The sequence below is a fragment of the Acanthopagrus latus genome, chromosome 2 (assembly GCF_904848185.1).
Source record: "Acanthopagrus latus isolate v.2019 chromosome 2, fAcaLat1.1, whole genome shotgun sequence".
NCBI lineage: Eukaryota > Metazoa > Chordata > Actinopteri > Spariformes > Sparidae > Acanthopagrus > Acanthopagrus latus.
The window spans coordinates 10449356-10469778 of record NC_051040.1 but is presented as its reverse complement, the minus strand read 5'-3'; the positions used below and the strand labels follow the sequence as shown (position 1 = coordinate 10469778).

At 42.8% G+C, this 20423-nt stretch overlaps 1 protein-coding gene across 3 annotated transcripts in view; it reads right to left on the bottom strand.

Moving 5' to 3' along the window:
• The window catches only part of zgc:77784 (uncharacterized protein LOC402947 homolog), a 56313-nt gene that overhangs the window by 18682 nt on the left and 17208 nt on the right, over positions 1-20423 (bottom strand). For all 3 annotated transcript variants that reach the window (XM_037084739.1, XM_037084749.1, XM_037084759.1), the window contains exons 3-9: positions 14123-14280; positions 12217-12337; positions 11994-12132; positions 10110-10237; positions 5531-5655; positions 3253-3424; positions 2655-2860 (exon numbers count right to left, since the gene is read on the bottom strand). In XM_037084739.1, coding sequence (XP_036940634.1) covers positions 2655-2860; positions 3253-3424; positions 5531-5655; positions 10110-10237; positions 11994-12132; positions 12217-12337; positions 14123-14280 — 1049 coding nt within the window. The remainder of the gene's footprint in view (positions 1-2654; positions 2861-3252; positions 3425-5530; positions 5656-10109; positions 10238-11993; positions 12133-12216; positions 12338-14122; positions 14281-20423) is intronic.

Genomic DNA, 20423 nt, shown 5'->3' with positions numbered 1-20423 from the left:
AAGAAAATCCAGTTTTTATTCATCACATGCTCAGTGTGTCCAACAGTGGAAGAATGTGCATTTACTGAGCTACCTGTACTTGTAATGTTCAGTTACACCCATATAATGTTACTTCTACTCCATTACATTTATCTGACAGGTACAAATACTCACATTTAGATTGCAACTATGAAACAGAGTCATTTTTTTTACTTAATGACCCAAAGATGGACAGAAAGTAGCACAACACTGTGCATCATAATATATATGACATATGTAACAGTATAAGTTCATATAACTAAAGTAAAGAAGGAAAAGCTTAATTTTCAAGACTATAAATTCAGGTTTTCAGCATGTATGTTAGTACTGCAGTGGTTACGGAGAAAATAAGGATGTCCTTGAGAGGTGCCGCTCCATTTAAACCCAAGTATTTATCTTTTCTTTAGTAATTCATTAATGGACACTTCATTTTTATATAATGTACCGTGCCCACCTTTTTTATCGTTCAGTTGACCCACTGACTAACAGACTGTTTATGTTACGCCTGCAATCATGCTAGTGAGGCAACCGAATCTCCATTTTCTCTATAATTAGCACCAAATTACTTAGAAACGTCTTTCCATTAAACTTCAGGAGGCTATTTGGAAATAATGAACATATGGCAACTCAAATACCAAATATAATGTCAATCGTAGATGATGGTGACATTTCAGTGAAATCACTTGACATAGGTTATACCAGAGGGAGGAATAGTCTTCTCTTAGTAGGAGACGGGAAAGACATTTGCATTACCGAGCAGGTTGCCCTCCTGCCTCACTTCTTTATTAAAACCTAGCTCCACTTCTCCAGGCAGAATTTTTAATCCCTTCAAATTCTTCAGTTACAAACTGGGCTTGGTAAATTAGCTCATTGTTTCTTTGCACCAAACAAATGGAACAAATTACAAGAGGTATTAAAATCAACCAGTGTCAGTCGATCATTTCAAGTGTACATTGGATCAAATGGTGTTACTGCTTTTTATCCTGCCTGCTCCTGTCTGTTATTTCTCTCTGTCGTTTTAACATTATCTTTGATCTGAAGTCGTGTTTTTGGCCGCCTGATAAATTTATGTCCGATATGCACTTTGCCAGTAGCTCCGTTTTGGTCTCCACCAACCCCTGAGGGATGTAATGTGGCTCGTTAGCTGCTAAATGCTCCACTATGTTCACCAGCTTGTCGCTAACAATGCTAACACGTTTCTATGCACACTAGAATTCCACTATTATTCAGAATTTGACACAATGTATTATTCTTGCTTGAGAAGCATTCTCTGAGCATGTATTAAGTGTATTCTGAATATGCGCCTCGGTTCAGCTCTGTGCGTTGTAAACAAACCAGCCCACAGTTTGCTAAGCTGAGGCCGAGATGCAAGCAAACTACAAACACTCCTGCTTTTAGACATTACGAAAGACTTGCATGTCACTTTACGCACAGACATTAGATCCATTGTTAAAATAAACATACATAACAGACACTTTTTTTTGTCTGCGGCTGTCTCTTTTCCTTAAATTCAAAGGTAACTCACGCATGCCTAAACTGTGACATTTTCACTTAGCGTTCGTCATCTCGCCCTCTGAAAGCCCCACTGCTACAAACCAGGAGGCACTACACCTCCTCTCTTTACTGTACCCGCCCTCCTGTTTACATTATGAACTGTAAGTGCACGCTCCACTGACACACTCCTGGCTGAGAGCCAGTCTGCTGGAACCATCATCAGACCATATGAGATCATCCACCGCAGCGTTGACCTCTGGCTGGCTGACAGACAGCGCAGCGTGAGGTGCAGGTGAACTTCTTTAGATGAATCCAACTACTGCTGAAATATTGATGGCGGGTTGGGGGCATCAGCAGGGTAAATATTTTTAGTCCCTCACTCGTCATCTCCATTTCCCCTCTTCCTTGTTTCCCTTGTCATCCCCCTTGATGCCACACTAATGCATCTCTTCTGTTCCATTGAGCACATTGGCATGGCAGATTTCCCCTCGCCTCAGTGGTGCACTGGACCAAAACTTAATGCTCCAAGTTCTGCTGAGCGGCGGCGCAGTCGCAGAAAACAGGACGAGAGAGGAGGTGAATAAGCACAGTCCGGGCAGGAGGCTTTAATTAAAATGCCGGTTAGATGATTAATCATCTATCGCCAGTCAATTAACGGAAATGATGCTGCTTTTGCTCCGCGCACTCGCTGACCTCCAGGTGGGGTTATAGCACAAAGGGGCGCCGCTGACTGCTCCTCCATCAAAGCCGAACACATTAGCATTTACAAACAAGCGGCTTCATTAACATTACAATTACACACCGCATGAGCACATAATTGCGCTGCTGAGATATGCACTGCCTTTCGAGAGATTGCTCTTTGAAACTCAGCCTCACCTTCATTTTCACAAAACCAAATGTATAAAGGAGGAGGGAGAAATGATGTGGGCTGCAGAGAGAGTGAAAGAAGGTCAGAGTTCAGACAAGGATGTTTACTGTCCTCTGTGCAGTGTTTCTTTTTTTTTTTTTTTCTTATTTCCATCAGTCACACAGTCTGTTTTTTCCTTGGGTCTGTGAGCAAACGCCTCTCAGAACTCATCCTTGTAATGCCCTTTCCGATAAATGACACTCACTTAACGCGCACGCAGGCACAACACACACACCTTTATATCTGCGATTTGCAAAGTGCCATTCTCCATCAAGGTCATTCGAGGTTTATTTCCCTGAAGTCTCTCGCCGTCCTTCTCCCACGAAATCCTGACTGAGGGCCCTCCGATTACACGGCAGTGCAGCTGCGTCGCCGCACCCCGAGATACCGTCTGATTGGCCGGGCCTTGGCGAATTATCGGCGGGACGCGACCTGAAGGACCTGCCGATTTGAGGAGAGAGGAAACAGAATATGTTATTACGGGGCTGAACAGTGGAGAGAACAATATTTTGGAAGCTGCAGAAAATAAGATTAGAAAGTTTCCAGCTGTTAAAGGGGCAAAGGGTGTAAATAGTTTAGATGCTTAGTAGGCTGAAAATAATAAGCTGCGCAAAGAGCAGAAAAATAGCTTAAAACTGGTGCTTACAAGCTGCCCGAGGAAGAACATTGAGCCTGAAATTCATCCCTCATACAGCATGAGGTCCGCAACCCTGTTCTTTCTTTGTCTTTTATGAGCCCTGTTGTTTATGCACCTACTTAGTAATTAATATGCTTCCTCCTCATTAGCTGATAGCAGAGAACAGAAGGATAAAACCCTGACGGCGTGGACTCACCTCCCTCCACCTCCAGCAGCGCCTTGGTCAACACGCTTCCCGCCACGCTGATGGCCTGGCAGATGTAGAAGCCGGAGTCCTCGGGGTGGACGTCGGTGATGGTCAGCTCTCCGCTCATGGAGACGGAGTAACGGCCAGACTGGGACGGCGGCTGGCCCGGGAACAGCAACATCTGAGCGCATAAGCAGACACAAACGTACACATGAGACTCACACTTAGTTATATCGTTACTGCATTCATTCTCGCATGGTAATTGATCTATCGCAAACACAATATTTCAGTCATCGTGTTTTCGGAGTTATTAATGATATCCATGTCTTATTCATCGGTAAGTCTGCAGTAAGAAGTGCACATCCTGTTGAACTACAGGAGTTGTAATTGGGATTAAGTAAGCATTACTATTTCATGACTTCATCATGTTCAACTCGTGATGACTGAAATGTCACAGTCACAGCATCATCTCATCAGCCTCTAAACAGAGCCAAACGACCGAGGAGTCTACAGCCATGCTAGCAGCTCGGTAGATTAGGTCCTGACGCCAGCATGCTACGTGATCTAATCAATTCCTGAGTGACTTTTGAATGATAATAATAATAATAATAATAATAATAATAATAATAATAATAATAATAATAATAACAATAATACATTGGACTTAAATAGTGCTTCTCTGAATACTCAAAGAGGCTTAAGAAAGATCAACAGAAAAACAAAGAACAAGATCAAACGAGGCAAAGAAAACACTGTTTTTCCAATAAGAATCACTGGCAGATGAAAAACAACATATCCTGCAGATTGAATCGTCTGTTTTTGCCCTCATCTCTCGCTTATGTAACGCTCACCATCTGCAGCTTTTGTAGACTTATAACGGTGTCTTACCTAAGACCTACTTTTGTCTATTGGACGATCCTTGTACAAAGACCAATCAGCACGGGTTTGATAGAGAATTTAGTTTAACCCATCATTGCCTGAGAGTGACGAGCCACTTGTGATCTGTTTGTAAGACCAGAGTTTTCATTTCCAACAATGAAATCGGTGCCAAATGTTAGTCTTTACAGTATGCTTACATGATTGCCACAAACAGCATCATGGTAATCCATCCGGCACCTTATTAGTGGGGCTAAAGGAAACCTCAGGCATCACCAACATTTTAAGCTGTCGTCATCATCGTGACTTCAGCACCGTCGTTATCGTCTTAACAACATTTTGTGCCGATTCATCCGAAAGACCCACATGGCCACTGACAGCTTTAGCTGAGGCGGAGCCCAGAACCCGGAGGAGATGGGTTGTTTTGGTGTTTTTGGTTTGTCGCCCACCGCCAGACGTTTTATTGCCGTCCCATTCTGTTTTTCTGTAAGTTACATGGATGTGAACAAGGGGGGAAGGGATGCACATCAATCCATTCAGCCATCCATTTCATTCCTGTAAGAGGCTTAGACTTTGGAGGGACCAAGGTTATAAGGCTACACATAATCCCCCAAATACAGCAAAAAAGCTCCACAAACAGCCTCAACCATCCTGCCAACTGAAGCTTATTCACAAAATCTGCAGCTGAACTTCCCGTTTGCTCTCCGACAAGCTTCTGAAAACATCTGAGGCTGCTCCTCCGACTCAGTGATCCCGGCTTCTGTTGAGCAACAGGGTATTTATAGTTTGAAAGGAGGACACTGATTGTCTGCAGGTTTGCCCTGAAGAAGCAGTTTCCACACCTGGCGTACTTCCTGCCACCTCTACCTCCGTCTCCACCCCCCTCCTCCCCGTCACTACTCTCTTACGCCGCGGTTTGCAAGCAGGAGAAACGTTTCCCGCCAACGCAGTACCGCCAATGCCTTCCAAACACTTTGTCGCTACTCATATCTCTGAGCCAAATGCAAATGCACTGCACTCTCCTGTTCGCCTCTCGCCCATTCCGCTCGGAAAAAAATAAAAAATAAAAAATGTGTCTTGAAGAGTGTGGGCAACCCAAAAGAGAAAAAAAAAAAGGTGTCAGAAAAAGTACGATTAAATCAGACAAAACCTGTTCGTGTTGCGGTGAGTCTTTCTCGCCTTTAGAACAAAGAAGGTGTGAAACTCTGTTTGTTGATATATGATAAACAATACAGTATGAGTAAGGTTTGGAAAAATCCCCTAGCACACATAATTATCAACCTGAGGCTTGTTAGAAAGCAAATTTATTCATATTTACTCATCCGCTGATTTGCAAAACAGGATTGTACTGTATTGCTGCTGCAGTATTCTGCATGAGAGGAGCTCTTGTTTCTCTGCTCCTGCCTCTTACCTGGCTGCCCTCCTTCTGCCAGAAGATGGCAGGTGGAGGATTTCCTGTGGTGCCGCACTGGAAGGTGACGCTCCTCCCCTGTGTGGCAATCTGGTCTCGGGGCTTCGTGGCAATCTGAGGTGGTACTAGAAGAGGGGAAAGGAGCAAAGACCACTCATTAAAAGCTTAAGTACTGCAGGGAAATGTGTGAAACTCCTGCTTTTTGAATTCTCTGTTTCCACCGGGATGAGGTGTCTTGTAATAGGGTGACTGGTGTCTCTGTCTTAGCCACACCAAATCATGAAGAAAAAAATGCCAATTTCTACATAATGTTGCTTCAATGAGAATGGGAAGGATGAAAGAAAGAGAAAACAAAGCTTTGGTTCAAAAATCTGTGTTTATTTTTTTTAAATTTCTAGTAATATTGTCATGTTTTGGGGATTTCAGTTCAGTTACTTCCTGTTTTATTTTGAAAGTTTCATCCTCATGTATTGTGTTCTGTTTTACACTTCCTGTCTTTGTTTGTTTCCCTACTTTTTTTGATTGCCTTTATTTGTTTCACCATTAAACTTCCCTTCGTAGTGTATTTAATTTTTTTCTTCAGTTCATGTATATGTCTCTGCTTCACTTGTGTCACTTCCTGTCCTTGTTTGCTTCTTGTGTCTTCTTGTGTTTGTGGTTTTGGTCCTCTTCTCTTTACGGTTTTAGTTTCTACTCCTGTTTATCTTTTTTAGCCCCAGTCTCCTTTTTGTCTGTTTTGTTTCCTGCCTCTGAGTTGTGAACTTCATACTTCATACTTTATCAAAGCTCTGCTATTGTTTCTCAACCCGCGTGCTTTTGTGACTGCATTTGAGCCCTTGGCTTTGAACAAACCTTACAACTATTTGTTTTATGTTGTGAAATAAATAAAAAATTACCTCTCCTTGACGGAGTAAAAAATAATTGCTCTTACTGATAACACAGCCCCAATTAAATGCTGCTTTCTTTGTAAGAGGTCAAGCTCATCATGTGATTCTTACGCTAATCTGCTCTTTAGCTGTCAAATTATGCATCGGAGTAAAACATGCATTCATTGTTGGTTACCTGAGAATTGTACTTCAGTAAAGCTCTTGAGTAAATCTACTCAGCTATTGCTTTCCATACCAATGCAGCACTCATCAGCTCTTTAAAAGCAAGATGTATGAGTTGTCTCTTTAACCTACTGAGCTGTTTGATCCATCACTACACACTCATCGGCCTCTCATCTTTAACGAGACACACCACCTCTTTCTCCTCTGTAAAAATAAATAAATAAATAAATAAATACAACAAATCATCACGGTGCCATAAGCAGCTGGTCTGATGACATTTACTCAGTTATTTTGGGAAAAGGTTCTGAGCAGAGCTGCCAATTTCCAGCGCGGGTCAGATCATTGCGTTAGCCACATCACCACACCCTCTGTGGATTTACACCGACCACCGCCTTCCACCCCCCTGTCCGAATAACTGGCTCGCGCTTCCCCGTAGGATGAAAAGCTGCTTCAGCTCGGATTCATCCTCTCTACAAATCTCTGTGCGGCGCATATGCGTACACGACACACACAAACACACTCACACACATATTTTGCTGGATACACAAGAGATGTGAGTCATCTGTGTTGAGTCGGAATGTTCTCACTACGAGCATGTTCCCAAACACAGAACGATGCCTCACACTTCAGCGTCAACATCAGGGTGCTTTGATGATGTTTTTGTGAATTCTCTTTCTGAAGATGTTTTAACGACTTTAAACAAATCTGACGCGTTAGTCTCAGACTGGTGACTTATCTGTTTAATTGCTGTTAGTCCAGTTGGTAGTTGGACGTCTAGCAGCTGGTGCGGAGAAGCTTGGTATAAACAAGACGTACACTATAGACTGTCAGTAAAAGGAGTATGTTTTTAATGGAGCATGGGGCCCTTGGGCTTCTTTCCCACTCTGATAGATATTGACAAAAATGGAGCCCACAGTTGGAAGGATAATCACTCTGCACAGACATGCATCTGATTTATCGCTGCATTGCTATCTGAGTGGACTGATCTCTACTTTCTGCTGGATGATATGGATTTGTTTGCTTGCCTGAGTCGCTGTCACGGCAGATTTCCATTTTGTGTTTGTGTTATATTTAACCTGCATATACATAGATGGGGTTATACAACGTTGTTATGGTCATGATTATTGCTTTTGCCAGTTTTTTAAATTGCCAAATGATGTTTCTCTCCTTTGTAATTTTTGTTATGGAGTCAGCATTGGTTTATCGTCTTCATTATAGTTAAACAACTGCTTGTTTTGCCCGGGAAATGGTTTCAGTACTCATTTTCTGCAGTATCGATACAGCTGCTCATGTGACGCACGTTAAAACACATTTCTATAGCCTTGTCAACTTTGTCTTTTAGGAAAAATCTCAAATTTAAGCCCTCGATGTTGTGTCAGTTTTTCCTGTATCGAAAATGAAATCGATTATCAATATTTTCTATTGCATTGTACCATAGACAGTAATTAAAGTATCTTGAAAAACTAGAAGTAAAGACTTTATACCTCAAAGGGTTGCCTGATTAAAGATTAAATGAAATATATAGACACATCAAAGGAAGAAAGAAAATCTTAACATTAAGATCGTAAAATCAACACAAGAGATGCTACTACAACTACTTCTATTAATACTACTAATTATAGCACTACTACTTAAAGGGGCACTTCACTATTGTTTTCTCTCCTACACACTGTCAAGTCTGAGAAAATAACTCTGATGATGTCATAGTTAGACATCAATCCTGGTGTTTAGAGCCGATTCTGATGCTGATATCATGAAGTTAAACATGATGATATCGATATATTGGCTGCTCTTTACACATTTAATGCAGTGAGCCTCAAATGTGGTTTAACAATGAATTCCAAGACCAAGAATTCCAAGTTGTAATTGAACCGGTTTATATGTGAAAGGTATAATATCGGCTGATGATATTAGCCAACATATATAGATCAGCTCTAGATATAATGACGTCATCAGGGTTATATTGACTTGAATCTACAAATATATCATCAAAATTGGGCTTAACAATTGCAGACATTAAAGAAAGACTGGGTTATTTAATGGTCATGGAGGATGTAATGAAAAAATCCTTTAGAGCTGCATTATGGGAAATGTAGGATCCAGTGTTTTTGGAACTTGACCCATATTATATAAATTATAAATATTGTTTACATTTAAGTATTCAGTTATGGAATCCTACTTCATTAGTGCTATTAAATGTATATATTTTGGCATTTCCTATCTGCCAGGACAAAATATTTTGTGGAATTATAATCAAGTAAAAAGACCTTCTATTTTCTTTCCTTTAAGACTAAATTTAATTGATAAAATAATAATTGTGTAATACTGTATATTGTGATATTTTCTTTACCATGAACATCATATACCATTGCAATATCTCAGCATTTGCTGCAGTGATTTCGACCCTCATGTTTTATTTATCGTTCTTCTCTCTGTGTCTAACTGGCAGGAGCTCCCCTTTAATAATCACAATGTGCCATGCCCTTATTTTTAAGTGAATTCCAGGACCACCACTGAGTTGTAATTAAAAATCTTGCAGCCACTGTTGCTGCAAATTGAGAGAGGGATTTACATGGTGTCACGGTACCATGACACGCTCCCCGCTACACAGCAGATGCGGGTTTGATAGGAGCCCTTAATCTGATGTACATTAAGTCACTGTGTCTGAGGCTTACTTAATGCCTGGCTGCAGCAACAGGCATGCTGTCAACAACTCGGTGCCTAATGGAGGAACTTATTTACACCATTAGGCATTGATTGCTGATGAAAAAAACATTAAGAATGTCACACAGGAAAGAGCATGGGATGAATTAGCACAACACAAATGCCTTTTTTTTTTTTGAAGAGAAGAATTAGATGGAAAGTGAACTTACGGAACGGGCCAACTGGAATGATGATAGGGTTTGAAACATGATGGAGAGAGATGGAAAATTAATGAGATGGATGAAAGGGCTGCGCTACAAAACAAAACCGGTGATAGCATGGAAAAGAGCCAGGGAAAAAAAAAAAAGGAGAACAAAAAGAAAAGGGGGGCTGAGTGAATAGAAAAACTGCTCGGTTTGGATTTCATTTACACTGATAAAAGCATTAGTGGGATGAAGTCGTCTGAGACTATTTAAACCACGACACACGGAGGGAAGGGAAAAGGGCACAGAGAGAGCGAGGAGGCGAGGGGAGGGAGATAAAGAGACAGGAAGAGAGGAGGAGAGAGTCATGTCTTATTAATACTGGGAATGCTCTCTGGCAGCGAGTTAAAGCACACATCTACCAAACATCTGTCAAATGGCGTAATCCATACGGTTTAGCATAAGCTGCTGGCAGGACCGCCGGACAGCGACACACACAAAGATACACTGATTTAAAATAAAACACAAAGCACTAGGCAGAAAAAGGGAATTTATATGATACCGTTGCCACGTGACTGGATGTTACCTTGTGCATGAACATGGCTCGAGGTATGAGAGCTTTCATATGCATGCCTCAGTGTCTCCCTGTGTGCTCGGATACGATAAGCATGACGCGCTCCTTACCATGGACCTGCAGCATCGCCGAGGCCTCTGTCTTGCCCACACTGTTCTCAGATGTGCAGGTATACGTCCCTTCATCCTGCTCTTTAACGCGGAACAAACGGAGGCTGTTGCCGTTGCGGATTTCAAACCTGGCAATGAGAAAAACAGAGATAATGAAAGATCTAACGGGCGGGAAGCATGGCGAAAGAAAAATGGCCATACTAATCTACACAAAGAGAAGGATGTCTGTCAGCAGTACAAGATAATGTCATTTCTTCCCCCCTGTCAATCAACCTGTTGCAGGGATTGGTTCTAATCAGGTGTGATATCTTGAAAGGAGTGGAACAATGTGCTTCATCTGCCTTAAGATAGTGTTACTGGATCCAGGAAAATAGGTGAAATCAAATCAATTTTTCATTTGATCAAGGAAAAACAGCTCGGTTTTTTGCTTTTAACAGTAGAATATGAAGTTAAGACGGATTTACAACCACAGTACAGAAATATAATAATCCTGCTGTCACCGTTGATTCAAGGAATGCAGTGAATCAAATCAAAATATGATTCACCTCGTCGTATAGACTCATGAACTATAGAGGGAGCCTATATAATGGTCTAATGTTCCCGAGGCCCTACAAACATCACTCTGTAAACAAACATTAACCGACCTTTTGTGTTTGGGTCAAATAATCTTAACCTAAACCCGAGAACCAGGGAACATAGGACCCTGGGGACATAGCAACCTTTGTCATGTTCACATTATATACCATAGTAAACAACAGCAAGGGAACCTGGGAATATAGGACTCCAACCATACAGGCAGAAAATGAAGAAAGAAATAAAGAGGAAAGTTAGAGCACAATGTCTGGAAAGACAGGGAAACAACAGCTATTAAAAAAACAAACACTGTCTTTACTGGTTTCTAGCTGTTTTTAGTGATTTCTAACCAGTCTTGCTGATTCCCCTTGTTTCCAGTCTTTGTGCTAAGCTAACCCACTGCTGTCTCAGGCTTTACATTTACACAGACAAAGGAGTCGTATCAGTCTTCTAATCTCACTCTCAACAAGCTCACGTTTGTAAATATGACTCCCCTGCCAACAGTCTGTTAGCTTAGCTTAGCACAGAGACTCAAAACACGGGGATAACAGTTTTCTTGGCTCCGTCCGAGGGTGACAAAATCTGCCAAGCAGCACCTTTGAAGCTCTCTAATTGGGATTTAACTTGGGTTTCAGGACAGATTAACAAACGAGATATTAAGTGTCATTATGCTAAGCTAAGGTGAGCTCACTTACTGCGGGCTGTAGCTTGCTAATACCGTACAGAGGAAAGAAAAACAAACACATTTCCCAACTTGCTGGACTCAACACTAGCTCAGGAAATATGACTTTTTTTACCTATGATGGTGTAATATTCTCAACAGCTGCTGTACAGAAGCAGGGAGAATAAAAAGATATATATAATGTATAACATCGGCATGAACACACATGAACGCTTGAAACTGTTTCTTAACCTACATAAAACTGTACAATTCTCTAGTTCTATGTTAAGCATTATTTTTAGAGTTTGGTAAAATTAGGCTTTGGGGTAATTTAATGTTGGAAATTGAAAGAAAATGTAATTATCGAATAAGCCGAACTAAATGTTCTACACACTGTTGAGTTTAGATGGGAAGAATCTGGTCACAGGAGGATTCTGACAACTAGGCCTGCTGAATCCTCTTTGGTCTCGACTCGATAGACGAACATGAATTAATGAACAATTACTCTACATATGTTATCTGGGTCACATGAGTTAATAATCGACTACATGACTCGTCTGTGGTAAAGCTGCATTTCTTATCCAGCCTCATATGTGTGTCACCAATCGGACACTCTCTATTGGTCGGTGCTCGTGTCAGTTAGAGCTCACCTCCCGCGGGGAAGCTCCCCTTCTTCTCGGCGCCATCGGATGGTGGGAGCCGGGTCCCCGTGGACCTCGCACAGGAAGTCGACCGTCTCCTCCTCCATCACCACCTGGTTCACCGGCCTCCGCACCAACACGGGACGTTCTGCAGGAAGTTGAGAGCGTCAAACACGTCTGTCTTATGTTCCTTAAAGGACGTTAATTACTGCACAAATATCAGGATACCCACCGTACACCACCAGCTCTGCAGGGTCGCTGTCCCTCTCTCCAACCATATTCGTGCCCACACAAACATACATGCCAGCATCGTTCTTCCTGGTGTGCGAGATCATCAGTTTGCCACCACGCATCTGCAAAAAAAACAGAACAGCGACAGCTCAGGAGATTATTCTTTCAGGGTGCCCCTGCGTGAAGACGGCAGATAGATACGACTCAGAGTTATCATCACAGCCTGTAATGAAAAAATAATCCACATTTGGATACTCTGCCACTGTTATGAATCATTAATCCTTCATTTTCAAAACACTGCGTGGGTCATATTCAGCTGTTGGTCTGAATAGTGGTGGAACATAACCGAGTACATTTACTCAAATACCTCAATTTTTTTAATGTTTATGTTACTATTATTGTATTTTGGACACCTCTGCATGTATTTCACAGTTATGGTTACAAGTTATTTTGAAGGTTAAGTATTAGTTTTGCACACAAAACATCACTACACATGAGCCAATAATCTGCGTGAACTACTTTTACCGTTGATACTTTAAAGGGATAGTTCACCCCGAGATCACAAATACATGTTTCTCGTCACCTCTTATAATTCACAGAGCACCGTCTCAAGAGGGAAACTATCCTCTTTCTCCCTGATTACATCTGCCAACCGTATCACCACGCAGAAGCAAGCCAGCACCTACTGAGTGAGCGAGCTTAGTTGGGTAGAAAATAATACGGTTTCCCAAATGAAACTGCTCACAGCGAGCTCTGTGGATTATCTTGAGGAACCGTGTCATGATTTCTGGAAAGAGACGCCGCTGTTGGCTTGTGGCACTCAAAGCAGCAAAAAAATATATATTTGAAAAAAAAAAAAAAAGTCGAGTGCCATCTAGTTCCATTATAAGCGAGGGAAGGCAGACAAATGGACAGCTGATATCTGCTAAACTTGGCAATTCACACCAAAACGATCTAGATGGATAAACACCACTGCGGAGGAAAAATATGTGCTTTTGGGACGAACGTTCCCTTAAGCATATTTTAAATGCAGGACTTGGAAATGGAGTATTTTTATAGATTGGAAGGGTGAGTTGTACTTGAGCACCGTTCTCCATCACCATCACCCTGAAATGAAAACCTCCTACGTTACATTACGGGCAGATAAATGCTTTTCAGAAAGCACCAGCGATAGTGTCCAGCTGTTGATCTTCCACATGAGAGGAGAGAAAGTGACAGCAGAATCGGAGGCATTTTCCAGTCCATAGAAAAACCAAGGTGTCCGCATTGAATTACGGTCTATTGAAACTGTTGTCAGGGTAAAAAGGGTAGATCTCTGCCATTCCTCTGGCCAGCTGGTAATAAATGGAGAGTTCATGAGAAACGCACTGCTGTAAAATTGTTGTTTTCGATTACACTCACTCTTCATTGTAGCTCCTGTTTGGATATTTAACCACAGAAATAAGAAAAACACAGCAACAAAATTGAGTTAAATGTAAAGGTTAAGCTCTTTCACTTCTGATTTGTCCTTTGAAAAATAGAAACGGTGATCTTCTACATTTTTGTTCTGGACAAAGCCAAAAGTGCCTCAGCCAGGGTGTCTCTTATTACCAGCTGCACACCTTGTCTGTAGCTCTCAGTCTCAAGGCCGCCTGTTCCTGCTGAAGAGAAGCGAGTGTGTCTAATGTGTGACATACTTTCATAAAAAAAAAAAAAAAAAAGTCTAAATAATTTACTCAAACAGCTGGGCACTGTAGGTTACTCTGACATGAGTAAACAGTGCTCTTGAGTATTTCCAGTCGTGGATTCATAATCATGATCTAGTGAGAAGATTTGGCTGCACGTGGAGGGTTTAAAAAGCAGTGTTCGTATCCCATTTATCTCAAAAAGATTCAGTCCTTGTCCGGTGTGTTTGCGTCGAAACTCACAGCGATGCGTTCATCCTTGGTGCTGACCCGGACGTTGTTGCGTTTCCAGGACACGGTGGGCTCGGGGTGACCACGCGGGGGCACGCACTCCAGCACAGCGGGCTCACCAGCGGCCACCACCACATCACTCGGGGCCTGGCGGAAATCATCTCTCAGGACTAAGGAGACAAAAACACAAAGAAATCTAATTAGGTTCAGAGAGGCCCTTGTCTGTCTGCTGCGCTTTTAAACAAAGCCTGGAAATCAGACCCACAGATCGGTGAGCAGCAGTGCAGACACACGACCGCCATAATCAAAAGAAACGCCAATTTGTCCTGGATATCATTTAGACTTGTTTTCCAGAGTGAGCCATCTTCTTCAAGCTTATTGAGGGAAAAGTCGATTATTGTGTTTGCGTGTGCATGACTGCCCAAATCCCTGGCACCGTCCTTGTTAGGCTGCGCTGCCTCTTTTTAACGTTTTCCCATGACTGTGTCCTACTCCGCTGTCTCTCCTGTCAGAACGGATGAATAATGCACATCTCTCTGCCCAACACGGAGTAAACAAATAACGGCGCATTCATAATTTAGCCCAAGTGTGAGGGAGAAAAAAATGGCCGCTGCATTAATGAAAGGACCGTGTCTCTGATTCCAATTGCCATCCTGCAACACTCCAACAGAATCAGCAGTGAGTGAGAGAGAGGCTTATCCTCGAGTCACCCCCCGATAGTTTGCACTCCTGCCACCCGTCGGATGACGACAGGATGAGATGACTTTGACACGGCGACCTTTGATATCTTCTAATCTTCTGTGGTGACTGACAGATGAAAGACTCAGTGTGAACCGTGAACCGGAGCTTTCTCCTGTACAATGGAAACTCGTACTCAGATGCTGACAGGTTCACATTTTTACACACACACACACACACGCACACGCACACACACACACACACACACACACACGTGAAACGACTTCACTCGTCATGTCGGACCACATCCTGTAGCTGCAGCCTACAGCCTTTCTCTCTCCACCAAAGTGTTTTTAATCCAGCGTCATCGATCAATACAATCTCCTTTGATACTGCCATGAATATTTTAGCGATCTTTCGCAAATAATTATGATTAATTCTGCTTTTTTTTTTTTTTTTTTTTTTCCTGCCAATCTACTCGCACAATCCATCACTTGAGAACACACCATGAGAAATTGTGCAGACATTCCTCAGAGGGAGCTGTGTGTGCGAACGCAAATGTCAGAGCTGGTTGGAGCAGACGTGAAATGGCCACTTACAGTCCGTGTAATGTCTGATTGCGACCATGTGGAAATAGAGCAGGTATGTTGAGGACCTGTCACGGGGCTTGACTGCGCAATGCTTGCTGCGGACATGTCGGTACTGTGGACGGTCCTCCTCCTGCAGTCTCTGCCCAGGTGCCACCCCTCACCCAAACCAAACTGCAGTATTTCCACAAGGAGAGACGAGGAGAATCTCCTGTTGTCTGCCCACAGTCTTGTGAAAACAGCTAATGGCAGACTTGACATTAAACACACACTTCTCAATCATCGAGTGAGCCAAAAACCCCCGAAAAGCCATTATCTAGTCATAGCCTGAGCAACCGTGAAATCAAGACTTTGGGGCATCTGAAGCTTTTTTTAAAAAAAAAAAACAACAACAAAAAAGAAAAAGAAATGTGTAAGGAATACATAAAGCAGTGAGTTTATCGGCTTTAACCTAAACCGTAAGCATTAGCTTGTCTGGGACACTGATGTTAGCCTACTACCTATAGCCTAGCCTGCCTTCAGGGGCCTGTTATTAACTGTCAGCATTGTTTTGGGGTTCACAAAAGTCATACTTAGCTGCAATAATAGAGTCACAACAATTCCTCTGTCCTGCACTGTATTTAGCAAGATTTAGCGAGAAAGCTATTTGACGCCTGTAGTCGAGGTTGAGTTTGAGGTGTCCTGTCAGCACTTTTACAGACATCTCTTTTACTATTGGGAATTCCCGCATCTGCTTCTTATTATACGCGACCAAAATCCACAGCTGCCGGCTACAAATGAGAAGGCTATGATACTTAAATCCACGACCCAGGTGTCACTGCAAATTTGTGAGTGTTAAATCCGCCAGCATCATCGCTGCAGGCTGCATATTTACAGTCCTCGAACAGAAAGCAAACAGGGGCGAAGTGTAAACAGTGGACGATCAACTGCTGTAATCTCAGTTCAGACTTTACTTATTGGGATTTAGTCACGTTGCTGTAATCCACCTTAAATCAATTTAACTAAGCACTCAGTTTATTCTAAGCCAATTAATACATCTATGCCACACATTTATTATCGTCTCACAGGTCTGTGTGAACACGGCGGCGCTGGCCTTTAATGCAACGTCAATATTCAGACCCACCGGGCTTGAGCAAAATCTCGACTATTTAAAGATGTGAAATCATTCCTCAGTCTAGTTTGACGGCCGTAATTGTCTTGGGTAAGCGGTTATGAATATTGCAAAGCGTCGGCGGACAGTTTTTTTTTTTTTTTTCCCTCTCGGGTCTGAAGTGGACATTCGTCAATCTGCACATTACACTCCCCTTTTTCTAAAACAAGCTGCGTGATATGAGTTAATCAATCATGCAGACATAGTTAAACAGAGCTTCATTGAAATGAAGCAGAAGTTTACTTTCCTTACAGAGCGGCAGAATGGGATCTCTCCTTCTTCTTCCTCTTCTTTCTTTTTTTTTTAATGCCATGACATTTAGGACAAGGCGACGTGAAGTGAGAAGTCTTTTTCCAAAATGAAGACTCATTCAAAACTCCTCACCTCTTTGACATTATAACATTTCTCATTACACTGCAGAGATATTTCAATCATTATTCATGGTCAAACACTGTAACACATCTCCGAGCGGATGATAGCGATTATGATTATGTGACAGCAGAGGAGGAACCTCCCAGACCAGGGAGCTAGGGGAGCCCGTGGGCGTATGTGGGCATCTGCCACAGAAAACACCCTGAAGACGCTCACGAAACAGGATGATAAAAGGTGTAAAATATGGCGAGGGGTCAGTATGTCACTAGAGTAACCGACACCTGCGGCTCTTTGCTGGCTAACATTAGCCAATTAGCTGCCTGGAGTTTTTAAGACAGGGAATCCGGAGAAGACACAGCAGGCGGGGACAGGAGAAGCGTCAGGCAACAACATCAGAAGAGAACAGCGACAGTATTTTCACATCTTACTGTCTGTTGAGTATTTATTTCAACCAAACCAGAGGTATCTGTTGAGAGACAAACCAAGACTCACTGTGCATTGTATTTCACTGATGTCTCGTTTGATAGAAGAGTTTTATAAGATGACTTCATCATTCAAATTAATTATTAAGCTTGAACAAACACGAGCAAAACTAAATCAAGCTTGTCGTTTGGTAAAAGGGAGAAATTGGATTTCCGAAGGTGTACGCTTGTATTTTTAGGCTTGGTAAGGAAAATATTAATTTACAACTATTGGCTCATTTATGCTCAACCTTAGGATACGGACGGAGCCTTCCGTCTCTGCGTTCAATTCGTCCCTATTTCTATACCTTTCAGAAAGCTCACTGACACGGACCGATGGTGCAGTTCCTCCTGTCATCCTGGGGGGCAGCATGGCAGCTTTTTCCCAGGAAAAAAGTTTATAAAAACTGCCTGACTTCTTGAAGAAAGGCTATCTGAGTTTGTGAGAAGAAGAACAGTTATACTCCCAGAGCACCTTTAGCAGAAAAGGTTTTACAGTGAGACAAGATGTACCAGAGCTAGCTGGTTAGCATGCTAACTTTGACAGACATGTCTGCGAGCCCATACGCAGATGACTTTGTCACAACATCACACTGCTGTTTCCTCACGTTCTGTTAATAATGTTGGATTTAACCTTAAATTCCAGCCTTTAATTACAAATTGCCCCTTTGAGGAGCCTTTTGCAGGAGCTATAGCGGAGTCTTGTCTCGACTGTAACCAGCAAAGGCACTCACACTCCTCCCAAAGGTCTGTTCACCGCATAACCACGACCCTGCTCACTTGGCTGCCTGTTTCAAATGCTTTGCAGAGCTGAAGGGCTAATTGAAAGCACTGCATTATTTTTAGACCTCCGTCTGTAAGGCCTGGTTAGATGGGTGCACAGAGACCTTTGTTTCACTGCCATGGTGACTGGAGTGAAAAAGTTATGGGCAGAGAGCTAATCCCTGAACTGCACACTCACTCAAACACACACACACACACACACAGATATAGTGAATACACACACACGCACGCACACACCTTTAGCATTTGAAACCCAGAGTCCCCCGGCTCAGACTCCCAGAAAGTGGGACATTTGAGGGTTGAAACACATGCCAGAGAGCAGAATGTATTCCCGACATCACTACCCCCAAAACACCCGGCAACGCGATCTCCGAAATTTTTCTTTGAAGCTGTGTTCAAGTTAATGTGATCCTTCCTTTTGCAAACTTGAAAGGCTGATAGGCTATGCCAAAGAGTTTCCCATGGATGTTTTTGTGATGATGATCCCGGCATAGAACCGTCCAATCTCCTCAGAAACACTGAGACGAACCCCCCAACCCCCCTCCCTCCCTCCTTAGGGGCCACTGTCCCTGACTTAACTCCTCAGACATAATACAAGTAGGCCAAGTAATCTTCTAAACCAGGCCCTGCGCTATCGCTTCCGTCCGTCTGCCCACACTGGGCTCAGATTGGGGGAAGAGCGGTTACTGCGGGGCAGCTGAGGCCTGACCCTGCCTCTGCAGAGACAAATCCTCATATTCCCCAAAGGCGCTTCCCTGCGTGCTTAAATAATGGTGAAGCAGCGCTAAATGACTCTCAGCGGTTACATCGCCGCTACTCTGAGGGCGGCCATCCTTTTTCATAACTTTAATATTTCGGGGATATACAGATTAGGAGATTTAATCTCCCAGAGAATATTCATCACTTGAGTTTTAAGTGACATTTATCTCTATAATATTAGTGTTGAGCAGAGAGGAGCTCCGGGACGGCAGAAGGGCCATCTGTTAGTGTTTTTGGAGAAATGAGCAGAGGGAGGAAGGGAGATTTATCACAAGAAAAAAAATGTATGTATGGCATTGGCATTCTGTGCCGCATGTAAACCTGACGAATGTATGTTGACAGGAGCTTTATTTGTCAATTCATTTTCACCTCAAATCAAGCAGCCACAGGGCAAATCACTTAACAGTTCCCGTTCCATTTACATAACCGGCGAGTTAAAAGTAAATGTGATTGCTGAGCTTGACGGACAGGACCGAAAAAAAAAAAAATAGAAAAGCTTTTGTGCTAAAAAAAAAACAAAACGAGGTGACAGTGAGTGTAGGACGCAGACGGGGCAGACAGCGGGGGCTGGGCAGATGTGGGAATGATTTCCAGGCTCTGCGTTATCTGACAGGTAGGAGGGTGGACGGAGAGGTGAGAGGACAGGGAGTGAGCTGACTTTTTTTTGTAGGAGCCTGAGATGACCCGTTGCCCGGCTCTTATTGTTCTTTTATTTCAGAGAGCACTAAACCCGTTAGGGAGGTGGTCTAATCCCATTGCCATGATACTGCCCTGTCACAGCTAATGGAGGCTTTGCTTACAGAGAAGAGAGATTGCTTTAATCCACCCATTGTCTGATTGTGTTGATGGAGGATGAGAAGAGACTCCAGGGCAAACAGTCTTTATGAAAAAAAAAACCCACGGATATAAATTCCTCCACTTTCGGAAAATGCGATGGCGTTTCAATTACGAGCAGATATTGCATAGCAACGACACGTTTTTGCATTATCGGCGAGGCTCGACGGCGGTAATATAAACCGTAAGCAGCGGCGATTTGCACAAATTCAGAGTCAAGCTTTGGCTGATCAATTCCAAACTACGCATGTAGAATTGTATAAATCGGAGATGATCTATATCAGAGGATTCTTCCCAGTGAAAACACGGAGCAGGAGAAGCCAAGAAACAAGCTGCGACCAGAAGTTTGATTCCTCCATAATCCCTCATCAGGAGTAAGAGGAACATCTGGCTAGAAAGGCTTTTAAACAAGTTTTATTTTTTATTTGTCCTACTTTATTCTAATCCCCGCCGCAACCATGTGACCGGCTCCTCCCTCGCTGAGACAGGCAGACATTCACATTCATGATTTGGAAATAGACACTACTACTGTTTGCTCTCCCCCCGCCCCTTCCTTGTGTTATTTCAAAGCTTAAAAACACTGGAAGAAATGGGGGGTGGATTTCAGTCCACTCCCACTGTCTGTCTCATTATTCTGGGTTTTTTACCAGCCAGGCAAGTCAGCCGGTCAGCAGCAGCTTACAGCGAAA